Source organism: Pseudochaenichthys georgianus, chromosome 19 (assembly GCF_902827115.2).
Source record: "Pseudochaenichthys georgianus chromosome 19, fPseGeo1.2, whole genome shotgun sequence".
Classification (NCBI taxonomy): domain Eukaryota; kingdom Metazoa; phylum Chordata; class Actinopteri; order Perciformes; family Channichthyidae; genus Pseudochaenichthys; species Pseudochaenichthys georgianus.
In genome coordinates, this window is record NC_047521.1 from 24,207,513 (window position 1) to 24,224,965 (window position 17,453).

The following is a 17,453-nucleotide window of genomic DNA, read 5'->3' on the forward strand; positions in this document are numbered from 1 at the left end:
AAGACACATTTTATGAATCTAGTGTGATTTAAGGACTCGTGTTGATTCTGCTGCAGGCGTAGTTAGCGGTACTCTGAGTGGGTGAGGTAGTAGGGAGTGTTTGGGGGAGGCTCTGGGTGACAACTTATAGCAGGGAGACTTATAAGAGAGTAACTCAGGAGCTTGCTCTTAAGCCCATGGTGTACTCTGATTAATAGAAGCCGTGCAGCACACCACAAGTCATTAAAAGTGCCAGTAGACACTCTTCTCTCTCTGCCTTTCTCTTTTCTATCTCATCTCCTCTGCTCCTCTCTCGCCGGCTACACATCGTTTGTCACGGCAGCACATGGGGGACACGTAATCAGAGGCTCACCATAATGGAAGTTTAGTTCCCTTAACATCTCTTTTCTTACTTCTTAATGAACACCGAGCAGACGGTTTGTTTTTCACCTGTGATTATGGCCCTGTCCAAATCAGAAGGTGTCTTTTTTTTTGCGCGATTCTCCTCTCCCCTGCGACGACAACAGTTTCTTTGCTGGAGTTCGGTGTGAAGTTAAACTTCTGTTTGTTTGTATGTTAAGGGTTTGGAGGTGATCGAGTCGACCAACCTGAAGTACTTCACCAAGGAGATGACTGCTGAGTTCTACGCTCTGAAGGGCATGTTCCTGGCACAAATCAACAAGTACGTCCATCTGTGCTCCAGCACTGTCTTCTTCTTGACTATCGTCTCTCAGCGGTTGACCAATCACAACAGAGCAGGCCAGCTAACCAATCAGAGAGGACTGGGCTCTGGTTTCAGACAGAGGGTGAAAAGAGGTGCTGCAGCACAGGCAGTATGAGACAAATAAAGGGCTTTCTGAACATTAGAGCATGGAGACAGGAAGTAGAGACACTACATACTGATATACACCTGAACATCAGCAGGAGAGGACTCTTTAAAGTAGAGACACTACATACTGATACACACCTGAACATCAGCAGGAGAGGACTCTTTAAAGTAGAGACACTACATACTGATATACACCTGAACACCAGCAGGAGAGGACTCTTTAAAGTAGAGACACTACATACTGATATACACCTGAACATCAGCAGGAGAGGACTCTTTAAAATAGAGACACTACATACTGACATACACCTGGACATCAGCGGGAGAGGACTCTTTAAAGTAGAGACACTACATACTGACATACACCTGGACATCAGCGGGAGAGGACTCTTTAAAGTAGAGACACTACATACTGATATACACCTGAACATCAGCAGGAGAGGACTCTTTAAAGTAGAGACACTACATACTGATATACACCTGAACATCAGCAGGAGAGGACTCTTTAAAGTAGAGACACTACATACTGATATACACCTGAACATCAGCAGGAGAGGACTCTTTAAAGTAGAGACACTACATACTGATATACACCTGAACATCAGCAGGAGAGGACTCTTTAAAGTAGAGACACTACATACTGATATACACCTGAACATCAGCTGGAGAGGACTCTTTAAAGTAGAGACACTACACACTGATATACACCTGAACATCAGCAGGAGAGGACTCTTTAAAGTAGAGACACTACATACTGATATACACCTGAACATCAGCAGGAGAGGACTCTTTAAAGTAGAGACACTACATACTGATATACACCTGAACATCAGCAGGAGAGGACTCTTTAAAATAGAGACACTACATACTGATATGAACCTGAACATCAGCAGGAGAGAACTCTTTAAAGTGGAGACACTACATACTGATATACACCTGGACATCAGCAGGAGAGGACTCTTTAAAGTAGAGACACTACATAGTGATATTCACATGAACATCAGCAGGAGAGGACTCTTTAAAGTAGAGACACTACATAGTGATATTCACATGAACATCAGCAGGAGAGGACTCTTTAAAGTAGAGACACTACATACTGATATACACCTGAACATCAGCAGGAGAGGACTCTTTAAAGTAGAGACCACTACATACTGATATACACCTGAACATCAGCAGGAGAGGACTCTTTAAAGTAGAGACACTACATACTGATATACACCTGGACATCAGCAGGAGAGGACTCTTTAAAGTAGAGACACTACATGGTGATATTCACATGAACATCAGCAGGAGAGGACTCTTTAAAGTAGAGACACTACATACTGATATACACCTGAACATCAGCAGGAGAGGACTCTTTAAAGTAGAGACACTACATACTGATATACACCTGAACATCAGCAGGAGAGGACTCTTTAAAGTAGAGACACTACATACTGATATACACCTGAACATCAGCAGGAGAGGACTCTTTAAAGTAGAGACACTACATACTGATATACACCTGAACATCAGCAGGAGAGGACTCTTTAAAGTAGAGACACTACATACTGATATGAACCTGAACATCAGCAGGAGAGAACTCTTTAAAGTGGAGACACTACATACTGATATACACCTGGACATCAGCAGGAGAGGACTCTTTAAAGTAGAGACACTACATAGTGATATTCACATGAACATCAGCAGGAGAGGACTCTTTAAAGTAGAGACACTACATACTGATATACACCTGAACATCAGCAGGAGAGGACTCTTTAAAGTAGAGACACTACATACTGATATGAACCTGAACATCAGCAGGAGAGAACTCTTTAAAGTGGAGACACTACATACTGATATACACCTGGACATCAGCAGGAGAGGACTCTTTAAAGTAGAGACACTACATAGTGATATTCACATGAACATCAGCAGGAGAGGACTCTTTAAAGTAGAGACACTACATACTGATATACACCTGAACATCAGCAGGAGAGGACTCTTTAAAGTAGAGACACTACATACTGATATACACCTGAACATCAGCAGGAGAGGACTCTTTAAAGTAGAGACACTACATACTGATATACACCTGGACATCAGCAGGAGAGGACTCTTTAAAGTAGAGACACTACATGGTGATATTCACATGAACATCAGCAGGAGAGGACTCTTTAAAGTAGAGACACTACATACTGATATACACCTGAACATCAGCAGGAGAGGACTCTTTAAAGTAGAGACACTACATACTGATATACACCTGAACATCAGCAGGAGAGGACTCTTTAAAGTAGAGACACTACATGCTGATATACACCTGAACATCAGCAGGAGAGGACTCTTTAAAGTAGAGACACTACATACTGATATACACCTGAACATCAGCAGGAGAGGACTCTTTAAAGTAGAGACACTATATACTGATATGAACCTGAACATCAGCAGGAGAGGACTCTTTAAAGTAGAGACACTACATACTGATATACACCTGGACATCAGCAGGAGAGGACTCTTTAAAGTAGAGACACTATATACTGATATGAACCTGAACATCAGCAGGAGAGGACTCTTTAAAGTAGAGACACTACATACTGATATACACCTGAAAGGAGCATAACATGTCTTTTTAAATAATTCTCATCGAGTTTGAACTTATCAATGGACATCATGACATTTGAGTCTACCTTTTTAGTTTTTTTGTACCTGTCTTCCTGTCCTACTTTTTCTTCAGCCTCAAACTGTGTCAGTGGTCCCTTAACACTGTGTGGGTGTTTTATATTTTTACCTTTAATCACCACTTCTTGCCTCAAGCCAACTCACCTCTGAGAATGCATCGCTAGGTTACCCCTGTGACGTTGTTTAGATGTGTTTTCTGCTGCAGGGCTAGCCTTTGCATCAAACCACTGCTCTCTCTAAGGCCATGCACACCCACAACACCCTTTTCCCCTTCAGCGCCACCTTTACACCCGCCAACTTTTGACGTGACATGTCGTCCTGAGGGGTGAAAGTCAAATTAAGGAAGGCTTATTAAATGTATATGCGGCTCAATAATTAGCTCGAGGCAATTTGCAGGAATCTCCGCGATCAGCAGAACTTGCCTCCACCTCAGCAGGGTTTATTGCAATCATTAAGTTTCCCCTACACCGGGGGAGAATTAACAGCAGAGTGGGGGTGAGGGCTCGGGAGAGGCTGTGTGCGTGTGCAACCACATGTGCAAAGGATTTTGGGATCATTCAATTAAACGGGTGTCAGAGATTTGACAGTCTGCTGGGTGCCGGTGCTCCTGTTGAGCCGGGTAGTCGAACCTGTTAATGTACTTGAACAGTGACGGAGGAAACCCCATTAAGTGTTGCCGCGGGGTCCCGGCTCCCACTCCCATAGCAATCAAACTCCCATTTCTTAATCATATGCCAAAATGCCTTTTATAATAACACTTTTTAATTGATTGGCTGGGGAGAGATGTCGCCGTAAAGTAATCCAGAGAGGGGTTTTGGAAGCTCCATTTCCCAACTGTTGCTCATCGACATCTCCTGTTCCCGACTGCAGGGTGCATCTTATTTATTAATCGAAGGCTGAAAGGTGTACTACAGTTATTCACATTGCGTGCCAAAGTGAGGTTAGCAGCTGTGGTGGAAACCGCTGATGATCCGGAATGTACCGTCGGCATAAACGAACAGTCAAACCCCCGGGTCTCCTGCCACATTTCCTGTGTCTATTTCTCGCCTGCTATTTTCTGAATCCAATATTCAAAGTGCGACTTCTAGATTGCTGACAAAAAATAATCCCCAAAAGTGTATTAGCTGGTACATTTATAGTGTTACACAGCAGGTAAAAAAGGCAAGCAGTTATATTTAATAAGCTAACTTATTAAATATAGAGAAGAAATAGAATAAGAAGTACACATCCATGGCTTAAACATTTGTAGCAGCAATGTAAAGAAAATGACATAAGTAAGGCGTTGAGGTATTATAAAAATGTATGTTTCTGAAGATTGTAGTTCTTGAAGCGATTTATACCGATAGAGATGTGCGATTTCTTTTCACCGTGCTGCCGCTGTCATTCCTGATAACATAGGAACACGTTAAGCTCCTAGAATGTCGCCCAGCATTACATGGATTGATCTGCACAGTATGATGGCGTTGGGTTCAACTCCAACACAGGAAGACGCCTCGGTGACATTAATTCATGCCGGGTTAAACGCTCACTACCGGGGAAGGGGGCGAGGCCTTGAAGTTTACAGCTAATGAAATGTGGTGTTTATTGATGTGTAGTACATAATTCAGAATGTGATCATCATCTCTCTGCAAGTTATGCATCCATCTCCTCCGACCCTCTCGTCCTACTTTGTATCTCTTTTTTTCTGATTTCACTTCCACCCAATCCTACCTTGTCTCCTTCCTCCCTTTGGCCTTCACTTGTCTGTCTGTCCCTCCCTCTCTAACGCTTCTCTCCGTCCCCCCTCTCTCAGGTCAGAGGAGGCCAATAAAGCCTTTTCGGCGGCGGTTCAGATGCACGACGTCCTGGTGAAGGCCTGGGCCATGTGGGGGGATTACCTGGAGAACATCTTCGTCAAAGACCGGCAGCTCCACCTCGGGGTCTCGGCCATCACCTGCTACCTGCACGCCTGCCGCCACCAGAACGAGAGCAAGTCCCGCAAATACCTGGCAAAGGTGAGGAGGGACCTGGGAAAGAGGGTGTCAGGGATCCATTACATTTAGTACAAACAGAAAGGACAGCTTAAGAGACGTTCGTCAAGTCAGCCAAGAGTATAGAAGTAGTTCAGTAGAAAGTAGTAATTATATTTACACGGGAACGCAAACGAACCGAATTCGATATCAAAAAAGTCTCCCGTCCACACAGTATCGGCTCAATAAACGTGTCCGTCCACACGAGACCGCTTGACCCGCTGGAGACGCTGTAGTACATATGCCCGGCCTGTAAGTGGCGCTGTACTTCCGCCACAAAATACACCAAAAGCAGCAAAGAAGACCCTCGAGCATGGTTGCCATGATTGCCTGGTTGCCCTACTGTTTATGCCCCGCGGTGGATTTAGCAACATGTAGTTCATGTAGTTCTCCATGTCCATTTGTTGCTGATGGTTGTGGTAGAGGAGCTGCAGATGTTGCACTCACATCTGGTCAGTAGCAGTAGAAAGGTAGCGGATACAACCCGTTTCGTTCTCGTGTAAACAGCGCCTTACATGTCCAAGTGGCACTGTAGCATCAATGCTTTTATGTCAACCGTTTGCATACTTCAGCAGGAAACACACAAGTATAAAACTAGACAGTCATGATACTAATCTAATCTTTTATGAACTGATGATTCAAATAGCATTATAGGTAACATCTACAAGGATGAGGCAGGCAGAATGTGAAGACTTACGGTAAAAGATAATGCTCAGAGCATAACCACTGGTGTTTATATTGTCCTTAGATGTTGGGGATTTATGAATGGGATCAGTGTTTTTGGTGGTGTTTGCTTCTAAAACTAGCATACCAACAAACGCTCCTGCAACTAATAGCCTCAATCAAGGCGAGGCAAGATGATTTCTACAGCGTATTTCAACAATTAGGCAGTTCAAAGTGCTTTCTTTCAGGCTTTTGGAAGGAAAACCTACAAAATACACATTGAAGTGTTTATTTTACTATAGTTTGTCTATTTGCGTCTGTAGATTTCTCCTAAATTCACCAAAAGTTAAACAAATGACCCCGAACATGAAATACCTTCACGGAGTGCGTCGAGGCGCAAGCTGTCATCCAGAGAACAGGAGGGTTTAGCTAACGCCGCACTGCAATCTTTAAAGGTCGTTTTCTCAAAATGAGTTTTTTCTCCTACTCTGAGTTCGAAATGTCAACTTCAGTAGCACGTAGAGACACCAAACCTTCCAGTTATATTCCTATCAATATTATGAAGGCTTTTACAGAAGGGTTTGTTCATATATCATTCAGAGCCTGATTTATACAACATTGTATACCGCATGGCGGAAATGGATATTTTAGGGCTGTTGACAGTATTTTCTGATTTATGGAGTGATAAAAAGAGATATCCAATATCCCTTCTGTAAAAGCCTTAGATACTAATATGACTACAAAATGAAACAAGAATTTTGAACCTGGCTTTATCCAAAGTTCAGATTTCGATTCCTGAAATGTGTTAAATATGTGCATATTTAATGAGATAATGGATAATTTGCATATTTAAACATGCTATTTCAGAAAACTTGTAATACAAAAAACAATTGCCTTATTGTAAGTAATTGACTGGAGAAATTGCTAGCTGATACCTTTTAGTTAAAAAAATTACCCTATTCACTTGGGGTGTCTCGCCTTAAAAGAAGTGACAATTTGTTTGAAATATATGGAGCATAAAAACTAAGCGATGCTTTTCCATGGTAAGTCTTCACAGTATTTTGGCCCTTGCTTTAAAAACCCACCGTAGTATTTTAAGGTCATTTTTTGATGGACAGAAAGCCAGTTTAATGGCCTCAAACCCAAAGTGATTTTTCAGGTATAGTCACTTTAAATTCCCTACTTCCCAAACCCCCTCCAGTCTGCACATTATTATTTCTGATGAGGGGACAGCAATGATGTTTCCCCCTCCTCAGACCGGGCCACAGGTACAGGACGACAGCAGTGATTCATTACAGGTGCAGGTGGACAGTGTGATGCGTTCCCACGGCAGATCAAGGGAGGAGTGAAGGCCGTCCTCAGGCAGTGGGGGGGGGGGGGGGGGGGGGGGTTGTTAACAGACTAATGGCCTCCCCTGATACTTCAATCTGTCGACCCTCTACATGGACTGACCTTTCTCTAGCAGTCAGATCCGTGCTGCCATACTTACCAGTTGATGAAGCCCTGTGTGGGAGCTAAAGAGGGGCATCCTTGCTAACAAGCAGCCCACCTTCTCTCACACACACACACACACACATACATACACACACACACACACACACACACCACACACACACACACACACACACACACACACACACATACAACCCTCCAGTCTTTACAGAGGTTAACAGAAAGACCTTTAGTTGCTCTTATAGTTACGATACGATAATACTTTAATGGTCAGATCAAGTCTGAAATGCTCCTTGCATCACAGCCGCTCCATGTGTAACATCAACAGAGACAAATATCAACACACAATACATGAAAAACAAACGACAAACATAACGGTGCAATCACTGAGTGAGTTGGTAAAGACCTGCTGTAGGATAGGTTATCCTTGATATCCGATGATCAGAGCACAACATTTAAGAAATTACAGCGGTGGAAGAAGTGACAAGATATTTAAAAGAAAAACAGTGGTGGAAAGCGACATTACGAATGTACTATTTTGATATAATTGTACTTACACATTTTCATTTTATACTACTTTATACGTCTGCTCTACTGCATTTCAGAGGTACACGTAGTTATATTTTTCCCTCCACTACTAAACCCTCATTACTTGACTATACTTACTTTTACTATATAAAAACATGTGTGAAAGGATGGAGTACTGTCGATATGATTATATATTGGTTTATTCTTATTTTAAATTAGCTAATCATCTGATTCTATAAAGTAACTAAAGTTTCAGATACATGTAGTGCAGTAAAAAGTATATATATTAACATAAAATGGTTTTACTCAAGTACCCAAAAAGTGTACTTAAAGGTCGGGTAGGTAAGAATGGAGAAACCAGCTCGAGTGCTAGAATTTGAAAGTACACAACCGAAAAAAATCTGCCCCTTCCTTCAGACTTCCTTACAGAGCCCCTCCCCCAACACACACGAACGCGCACATGACCGATGAGGGCACGAGATCAGTTTGTGCACAGATGGAAGGCTGACAGGCAGGTGGACCATCCAGTTACTTTAGCCGGGCCGGCTCAGATGATTGGTCGTGCTTTTTACAGCGCCACGGCTTCCACAGATGTATTTATTGTCAAAGCATTAATGTATTCATGGAATATAACAAGTGTTTCTGAAGTGAATTACGTACCCTACCTTTAAAGTCCAGAACTTGAGTCAAAGTGCTTTATTACAATCCACCAGTGGAAAATTATCGCAAATTAGTTTTTGCTTCATTACAACATTTTAGCAAACTGGATATTTTCTTACATTATTTATGAATGAGCTGGAAGAATCTAAGACTCCACTTTCAGCTGGGACTCACATTTCCAAGAGTCATCGTGGAGTCAGATGAGAGAGACTCGTCCACAGAGCGGCTTCCTCCAAGACTCAGGCTTGGTTAATAATAAATGTGAACGCATCATTACCATTATCTGCTTCACATCCCAGTTAAATGTTTATTTTGGAGCCCCTCCCCCGCCCTGGTAATGTGCTGGCAGGCCCGGTTGGCAGTGCTAGCTCCTGGGGGGTGAAGTGAGATGCCAGGTCATTATCAGTAATTATACAGCGTCTGTGTGGAGAGCCTGGGGGCTTGAGTGGGGTTAATGTGTTCATCATAATGGAGATGCACACCTCCACACTGGCTCTGCTTTGATCAGAGAGATGATGCCAGGATGCTTCTGCTCTCCTGCTGTGACAGAGCCAGGGGGGGGGGGGGGGGGGGGGGGTGCAGTGAGGGTCTGATGGATGATAGAGACCTTACCTCTTTATACATGGTGTCTAAAAGTATTTACTCAGTTGAGAAATGTTTAGAAAATGTTAATGATACTTCCTTGAGAGCTGCATTCCTTTCTTCTTTGTCAGTACGGGGCTCCACATTTACCAAACAACAATCCATGGTTCCTTGTTTGCTAAGAGTTCAAGACCTTTTGGCTATTGTTTTTATTCCTTTAAAGACTAAAGCATGTTGGTAACTGCCATAACTGTGAACCTCCTCACACAGCCTCTCTTTAAACAAACGTTTTTGGTCGTCTTCGGCAAACAAACCAAAGTAGCATACCCCGATAACTGGACTGTGGAAAGGGCTGCACAATTTATCCAAATGTTATCAAATTCATTATTTGGACTAATGCAATGCCCGAATCGCGGTAAGCACGATAATAGGTAAAGGTGAAATATGTGAAGAGACCTACAAACGTCGCTTCACGTTTGTAGACTTTAATCAAAGTCCACCATGATCATTTGAATATATTTTTTTAATGGAAATAATGTTTCATAAAGATCAGTCCCTCTAATTTTGCAAATCGTATGGCATTTGAAATATTGGTCAAATACTCAAAGTGTAATTTTTTCCAATTCATGCAGTGTGGAACAAAACAGGAGTGTGCCAAGTTGGCTTTCAAGTCACGAGGACTGGTGCGAAAACTGGAATGCATAAATATGAATGGCCTTTCCCCTTCCTTCTTTCCTTTCTCACACATGGTGTCTTCCCCCTTCCTCTGTAGGTGTTGTGGCTGCTCAGCTTCGATGATAAGAACACTTTAGCGGACGCTGTGGACAAATACTGCATCGGGGTCCCGCCTATCCAGTGGTTGGCATGGATACCGCAGCTCCTGACCTGCCTGGTGGGATCGGAAGGAAAACCTCTGCTCAACTTAATCAGCCAGGTGAGGCTTTCACAAAATCAGATCGAGATGTCCATTACGCGTAAGCCAAAACGCTCTTGGCCCTGATTTTCAACTCTTTATCCATTAAAACACAGCATTGAAAAGTAATCTCCCCTTTGTTGCTTTCTAATTTAATTTTTTAATCCATTTGGGGCAACACATGAGGCCGCCGTGTGTGCATTAGTGCCCATGCACGTCTTTCTAATCAAGATAAATGAACTGCATTCACGCCAAAGTGGCCTCTCCCCTGCTTCCTATTTACCAAATGAAGCATTCAGATTCTCTCACTGTCCCGTTTCCAGCCATCCTTTGGCTCCCGTCAGGCCCCCCGGCGAATTGCTTTTTAAATTATCTGTTCAAGAAATGATTATTAAGTTAATATGGTACACACCCGCACTGTAGGAGGAACAGAGCTGGTAATTAAAACGAAGACTAATTTGCTTTGCTTAATGGAGTATTATTTCCGTACAATTTTGAAGAGGGTGATCTTCAAAGTGTAGTGTGCTAAAGCAAACAATCGTCCTCTCAGCAGAGCAGGAATATAGTGGAGAGGATGAGAAAGAGAGAGAGGTGGGGGGGAGGGTTGAGAGAAGAGGTTTTGAAATACAAGTGCAAAATGTACAGTAAGAGGTGGATGTAGCCCTGCACAACATATAGTAGAGACACACTGGAGGAGCCAAGGCTTTTTGTTTGTGTTCATTATTGGTGGTGGGCGTACGGCTGGAGCTTGTGGTGGAGTTAGTGGTGGTTTAACTTGGTGTATTCACCTGCTTACTGGTGGTTTTGTATGGATAGACAGAGAGGGTGAGACAGGAGGTAGACAGAGAGGGTGAGACAGGAGGTAAACAAAAAATGTGTTTACCGCATATATAACGCATTTTCTATCGCAATTTCCTGCCATTTTACACTGCAATCTCATCACAATGTCCATCGCAAGGCAATAATACATCAGATCCACACACTTGGATGAAAGAGTAGAAAATGGCGTTTTCATATACCGTACTTTTCGGACTATAAAGCGCACCTGCATATAAGCCGCAGCAGCTAAATTGTCCGTCTGTCTTGCTCTCGTTCTGTCTCTCGGTTCCACTTTTACTTTGGCGCGCTACCTGTCTCACTCTTTTCCGGCCTCCAGCTTTTCCTGCTGGAGCCCGCCGCTTAGAGGTGGCGGGCGCGGACCGGTCCTAGAGCCCATAGGGTTAAAGGTGGTTAATTGTACCTGTAAAATCCATAGATTTAGGAGGTTCCCTAGTGGCCGTTAGCTGTACACAAACAATGGGGGGAAAAGTCGCGGCTTATAGTCCGAAAAGTACGATACATATAAAAATATTTTGTTGTCCTATGTGTTCAGTTGGAAGGTTGGAAAAAACATTTTTAAAGCAAGTAATTTGTTATTATATTATATGTTTAAAAGCAGTGTAAAAACACAACTGAGTTCATAAATCGGTTTATTTTTTTATATTTGACATCATTATGGCTTTTTCCTGCCCCATATCGCGCAGCTCTTCTTGAATAAGACTCATTAAAAGATAGATAGAAAGTTTAACCTGCTTTATTTAGGAATCCTCAACAATTTAGCATTCAGATAAAGAGGAACTTGATAAGTTCATTGACAAACAAGCTTAATTCAACCTAGCATTGAAGTAGAGAAACACTGGTAAAACATACTGAATAATTTGCAGTTGTGTTTGTATCATGCGTGGGGATTGATCCATCGCGAGAAACCTTTAACTCGGACACACCGGTTGTTCCAAGGCTCACGTTGTGACCTCTTCGTTACAGCGGAAGTGAGATAACCAGCACCTGCCTCTCTGCATATTTATGAATGACTGTCAATGGGTGACTGTGGAGATGTTCCCTCTGTAGAGAACCCGTCCTTCCTCTGGTCTTCCTCGTCACCCTGTAATGAGTTGAAGGTTAAAAAGGTTGACACGTCTTTCTTCTATCTCCCCATCTCAAAGGGTAACCACATCTTAATGCACGGCAGGCTTTGTCTCTGCCTTCCCGTCTGCCTAATTATTTCCAGTTTCTCTACGGCGAGGGGATGCTTAAAAAATTGAAATATTGATGAAGGTGAGAAGACGAGCGCCCGGGGGCAGGCGGGAAGATGAATCAGAAGTTATCGTAGTATCTCACACAGCCTCTCTCGCTTGTCTGCCGCTCACCCTCTCCCCCCCCTCAGCTGTGCAAAATATGACATTTCTATCTTCCCATTAGCGGGTTTGATCTCTGGTTCCTCTCTGCCTCCCTTCCTGTTTCATCTGTAACGCTGCCGTTAGCCGCCACAGAGAACTCCCCGGTACTCCTGACTCTCGTCCTGCATATTTAGACTTTTTTTTACTTTAAAAATGTCTGTTTTTCAGCACTGATAAAATGAATGTAAAAATATTAGGGATAAACAGAAGTGCGGGAAATTGTATAAATGAATAGGCTCATCTGCTGCGGCTGGTAGTCCCTAAAACCAAGAAAAAGACCAGAGGAGGCCGAGCCTTCTCAGCGGTAGCCCGCAGCCTCTGGAACGACCTGCCCCGCCCCCCCTTTCGAGTCAGTTTGAGCGATGTTTTATCGATTTTTATGCTTTCATTGTCTGTCCATATCCTTGTATTAATTCTTATGTGTGCCTTTTATCTATTATTGTAATATTATCTTTTAATGTTATGTTGTGCTTTGAACCCTCTGTTTTTAATATGTGCTATAGAAATAAATTTACCTCACAGATATGGGTAGCTTATATGTTCTCATATTTATTTTATGACCGTTGCTTTTTCTACTCGAAGCTGTGGCACAAATGATCATTTAACCCTTACATGGTTGTGTGTGTCCTGGGGGAAACAATCATTTGACGGCCTGTCTTCATGTGTACAATTGGTTTAATAGCAGTCTAAGAGGGTTGTAATATTGTTGTTACTTGGGTAAAATATGGGGATCATTCAAGTGTAATATAGGTGAAATAACTGTCACATTTGTGTAATTTGGGTATAATAATAATAATAATAATACATTTTATTTGGGGGGGCGCCTTTCATAGCCTCCAAGGACACCTTACAGGGCATAGGGGAAATTAAAACAGTGGATTTAATGAAATGTCAGCCGGAGTAAAACAATGGACTACAAAAATGCCAGTTTAATAATGGTGTAAAAGGGTTGTTATAACAGTCTCTAATAAGGGTGTAATAATAGTGTAACATGGGTGTGATAATGGTGTTATGGGGTGTAGCGATAGTGTCATAGGGCTGTATTAATGTGTAATGTGTGTGCAATGTAGAAACTAGCAATCAATTCATGTTCCGTAATATGTTTGCGATTGCACATTTAATGGTTGAACCAATCTGGTGATGGCTGAAGGTGCTCCACAGCTGCGTTAACTCCCACTCAGGAGTATACAATGGTTTCCTAGAGTTCTCGTTTTTCCCTTCTCTATCATCTCCACACTGCCAAGGCTTATTCCTACTCGAGCAGTTAGTTAATCCCATCTGTCTCCTGCTGACTCTCCATGAACAGTCCTGAGTTATGAGTGAGATGAGGCTCTTTAAAAAAAAATGGAGACCTGCCGTGTTGATTTGTGCACTTTGAGACTTCGTCTGAAGACCTGAGAAGGATGTCAGAGAAAGATTACAGGTTCCACAAATCCATTTAGCCTCAGGCGGAAATATGAAGAAAGCAGCTTCTCTGTCTTTCTCCTTCTCCCTCCTCCATCACCACCGTCCAACCTCGACCCACTTTAGGTCGTAGCGAGCTCAGTGTTGTTGGTGAAATGTTGAGGTATCTCTTTCTTCCCTGCAGGCGCACAGAGGGATCAAGTAGCTTTGTAACTTCAGCCTGCCGCAAAACCTGAGAGACCGTGTGGTTTGGTCCTCGTGGGCTTAAAACCAGGCTAGAAGGACAAGAAATAAGATCCGTTTTATTTCTTTTTTACAACTTGCTTATTTGTCTTGTCATTTCTGAGATTTGATAACATTTGACATCACTATAACATGGTGTCTCACTATAACATGGTGTGTCATGTCCAAAAGATATATATATTGCCATCCCACATGTTTTAAACAAACTTTTCATAAGACACTTCGCATTAAATACGATTATACTTCCACATTTCTATATCCATGTCCCTCTTTAAATCATATAAATATAAAAAACGTTTTCTTTAAGACCAGCGCTTTTAAAAAATGTTATAAAAGCGTTTGCTCGATCCAGGGATCTCCGTCACAGCTCATGTTCTTCCTTTAGGCTCTCGCTTTGTGCCGTCGCAGAGATAGCCAAATGTCACACACACAAATGTATCGTGTGTCGAGTTGAGTCCACCTCTCATATTCAAGAGGTGATTCCTTTACAGTCTCTGTGTGCGATGTGTCGCAGCAGTCGCCCTCTTATGAAATTGAATGTCCTTTGGTGACAGGTTTAGAAAGAATTGGTATTTAGAGCCACGTAAAGTATTTGGGAATCTGTTCAGAGCTTCTCCTGCATGTTCAAGGTGGTTAAAGGGGCGCTATTCTGCTCACTTTCAGGTTCATATTTGTATTTAGTGGGACATGTTTACATGCTTTAATGTTCAAAAAGATCTTTATTTCCCCAACATTAACGTTAAACAGCCGTTCAGACTACAGCATGACAAACTGAAGAAGAAAAGAAAACATCCGCAAAGTATGCTTGCTTACTTTCTTTGAAGTTTAGTTAATTTCTTGATATACTTGCAGAAGATCAGAATGCCTTTATTACATGATTTACATTGCACACATCGCCAGTGGAAACAGATTTCAGATTATGATCTAGTTTAAACGCTGCCCGACAGGCTATGCATAACCAATCGTGCCTTCTCCATGAACTGTGACCTGCGTCAGATTTATGTAAATCGCTCTGCACACGGCACGCACCTGCTGCTTCACTTATCAAAGGAACCTCCTCCACCAAGTTGGAGAGGTGATTTTGCAATGTGTTGCCAAACTTCAAATCTTTTATACGCCCCGACTTCAACCATTAAGCCTTCCGCCGCTGTCGGTGACTTCTCGTGGAAGTCCTCGGGGCAATTTCATCATCAAGCACATTCAGTTTCTTTGTAATTCATTCATGGCGTGTTTTGAACTTCACTAACTCCCCTGACTCGGAGCTTCAAACACCGCGTGTGTTACAGCAGAGTCTGGCTGTATCAGTATGATCGCTCTCTGACACACATGCACACACTGTATCCCCCCCCCCCCCCCCCCCTCCATTGTGGTCCTGAGGGGGAATCTTTGAAATGTAATCTGTGACCCTCTTTTATCTGCTAGGTGGGGCGAGTGTACCCGCAGGCTGTCTACTTCCCCATCCGCACCCTCTACCTGACGCTCAAGATCGAGCAGAGGGAGCGCTACAAAAGTGGTAAGCTAACACGGCCGACTGTAATGTGTTGACTTTTCACCGATCTGAGCATCTATTTTATTACATTTGTGTTCATACCACAATATCACAAATTACACATTTGCTTAGGGGGCTTAACGCGGCACCTTCTTTCCTTAAAGCCTTGCAGTAAATCTCCCAGAAAACAAAAACCAAGTTAACAGAAAGAAAAGAAATAACATTGGAGTGAGCAACTAGGAAGGATATTTTATTTTAGCTTTACAATAGGTTTACACGTATGAGGAATTTGACTTGATGTCATGGTGCATACATAAAACATAGCATTAATATAGAGAAGTAATTAAAAGTATAGCAGTATTTACATGGGAATAGAATGGAATAAAATTCGGCAGTAATACAAAAAATAAAACAACCTACCCTACCCTATTGAGTTCTCCCGTCACATCTCTTTCTCCACCGCTCATCCTTACCTCCTCTTCCTCCCCAGATTCCTCAGGACAGCAGCAGCCCAGCTCAGTGGGGGCCCAGCCTCACTCGGGGGCCTCGGACCCCGGACCCATCCGAGCCACGGCTCCCATGTGGCGCTGCAGCCGCATCATGCACATGCAGCGCGAGCTCCACCCCACGCTGCTCTCCTCCCTGGAGGGCATCGTGGACCAGATGGTGTGGTTCAGGGAGAACTGGCACGAGGAGGTGAGAAGAACAAAGCTGCTGGTTTTTCTCTGTGTGTCTGACAGCGCGTGGGTTTTCAGACGTGAGAAGACAATACAGCAGGTTGTGAGACTTGTAATGCATGTGTGTGTGTATAAGTGTGAACGCAGGAGTGTGTGTAAGTGTGTCACGCCAGACGACCCTGCTGTCTCTCTGGAGGGCCGGCACATCGGTTTGATCTGAGGTGTGATCCCGACCTGACTGTTCATAGGTCCTCGACGTCTTGCATTCACACACTGAGCTAGTGTAGGCAAGGCAAGTTTATTCATATAGCAGCTTTCAGCACAAGGCAATTCAAGGTGCTTTACAAAAATGAAAGACATTCAGACAAAGGCATTTAAAAACAGTGAAAGATAATAAAAGAAACATTAAAAGAAAAAATACATGAATAAAAAGTGTTGAACTCATTAATGGCAGAATATGTTGATTGATTTATTATTTTCTTGCTCGCATATTCTCAAATCCCTTTTTGTGTTAGCTAGTCAGCTTCAATTGCCCTTTGCCTTTCTAGCAGCGTTTGTAATAGTTTTATAATAAATATATTAATATATAATATTCAACTTTATTCATGTTACTGTGTTTATATATGCACCAGTGGCAATAAAGGCATTTCAACACAACGCAATTCAAAGTGTTTTACAAGAAAAACAACATAAAAATCATAAAGACACAAACATACACAAAAACACATCAAATTACATTTAAAAACAATTATTAAAAAGCCAACAAACAAGTTAAAATAAAATAAGATGGGTATAAAATACCAACTTAAGAAGTTACTGAACATTGATAATATAATTATGTATTATTGATTTATTTATTGATTTAATACAGTGGCAAATAAAAAAGTCTTCTGCCTGGATTTAAAAGAAGTAAGTAAGCGTTACATCAAACCTTTACTTTACTGGGAGTTGTTTCCAGATGTATGGAGCAGGTGAACATCTGATTGTGTAGCCCGTACACCATGGTCATAAACGAGCTTGATGCTGCTGCAAACTCTTAAAGCCATGCTCGGCAGAATACATGCAAGGTGTCTGTTTTCTGTGGGTGGAGGAGAGCACTGGGAGAAGGAGGCGGCGGCAGGCTGAGACAGGTGATGGATGGTGGC

At 42.6% G+C, this 17,453-nt stretch overlaps 1 protein-coding gene across 2 annotated transcripts in view; it reads left to right on the forward strand.

The window, feature by feature from the left end:
- Positions 1-17,453, forward strand: part of trrap (transformation/transcription domain-associated protein) — a 117,961-nt gene that overhangs the window by 80,153 nt on the left and 20,355 nt on the right. For both annotated transcript variants that reach the window (XM_034107282.2, XM_034107283.2), the window contains 5 exons: positions 561-661; positions 5,265-5,466; positions 10,139-10,300; positions 15,565-15,655; positions 16,122-16,327. In XM_034107282.2, coding sequence (XP_033963173.2) covers positions 561-661; positions 5,265-5,466; positions 10,139-10,300; positions 15,565-15,655; positions 16,122-16,327 — 762 coding nt within the window. The remainder of the gene's footprint in view (positions 1-560; positions 662-5,264; positions 5,467-10,138; positions 10,301-15,564; positions 15,656-16,121; positions 16,328-17,453) is intronic.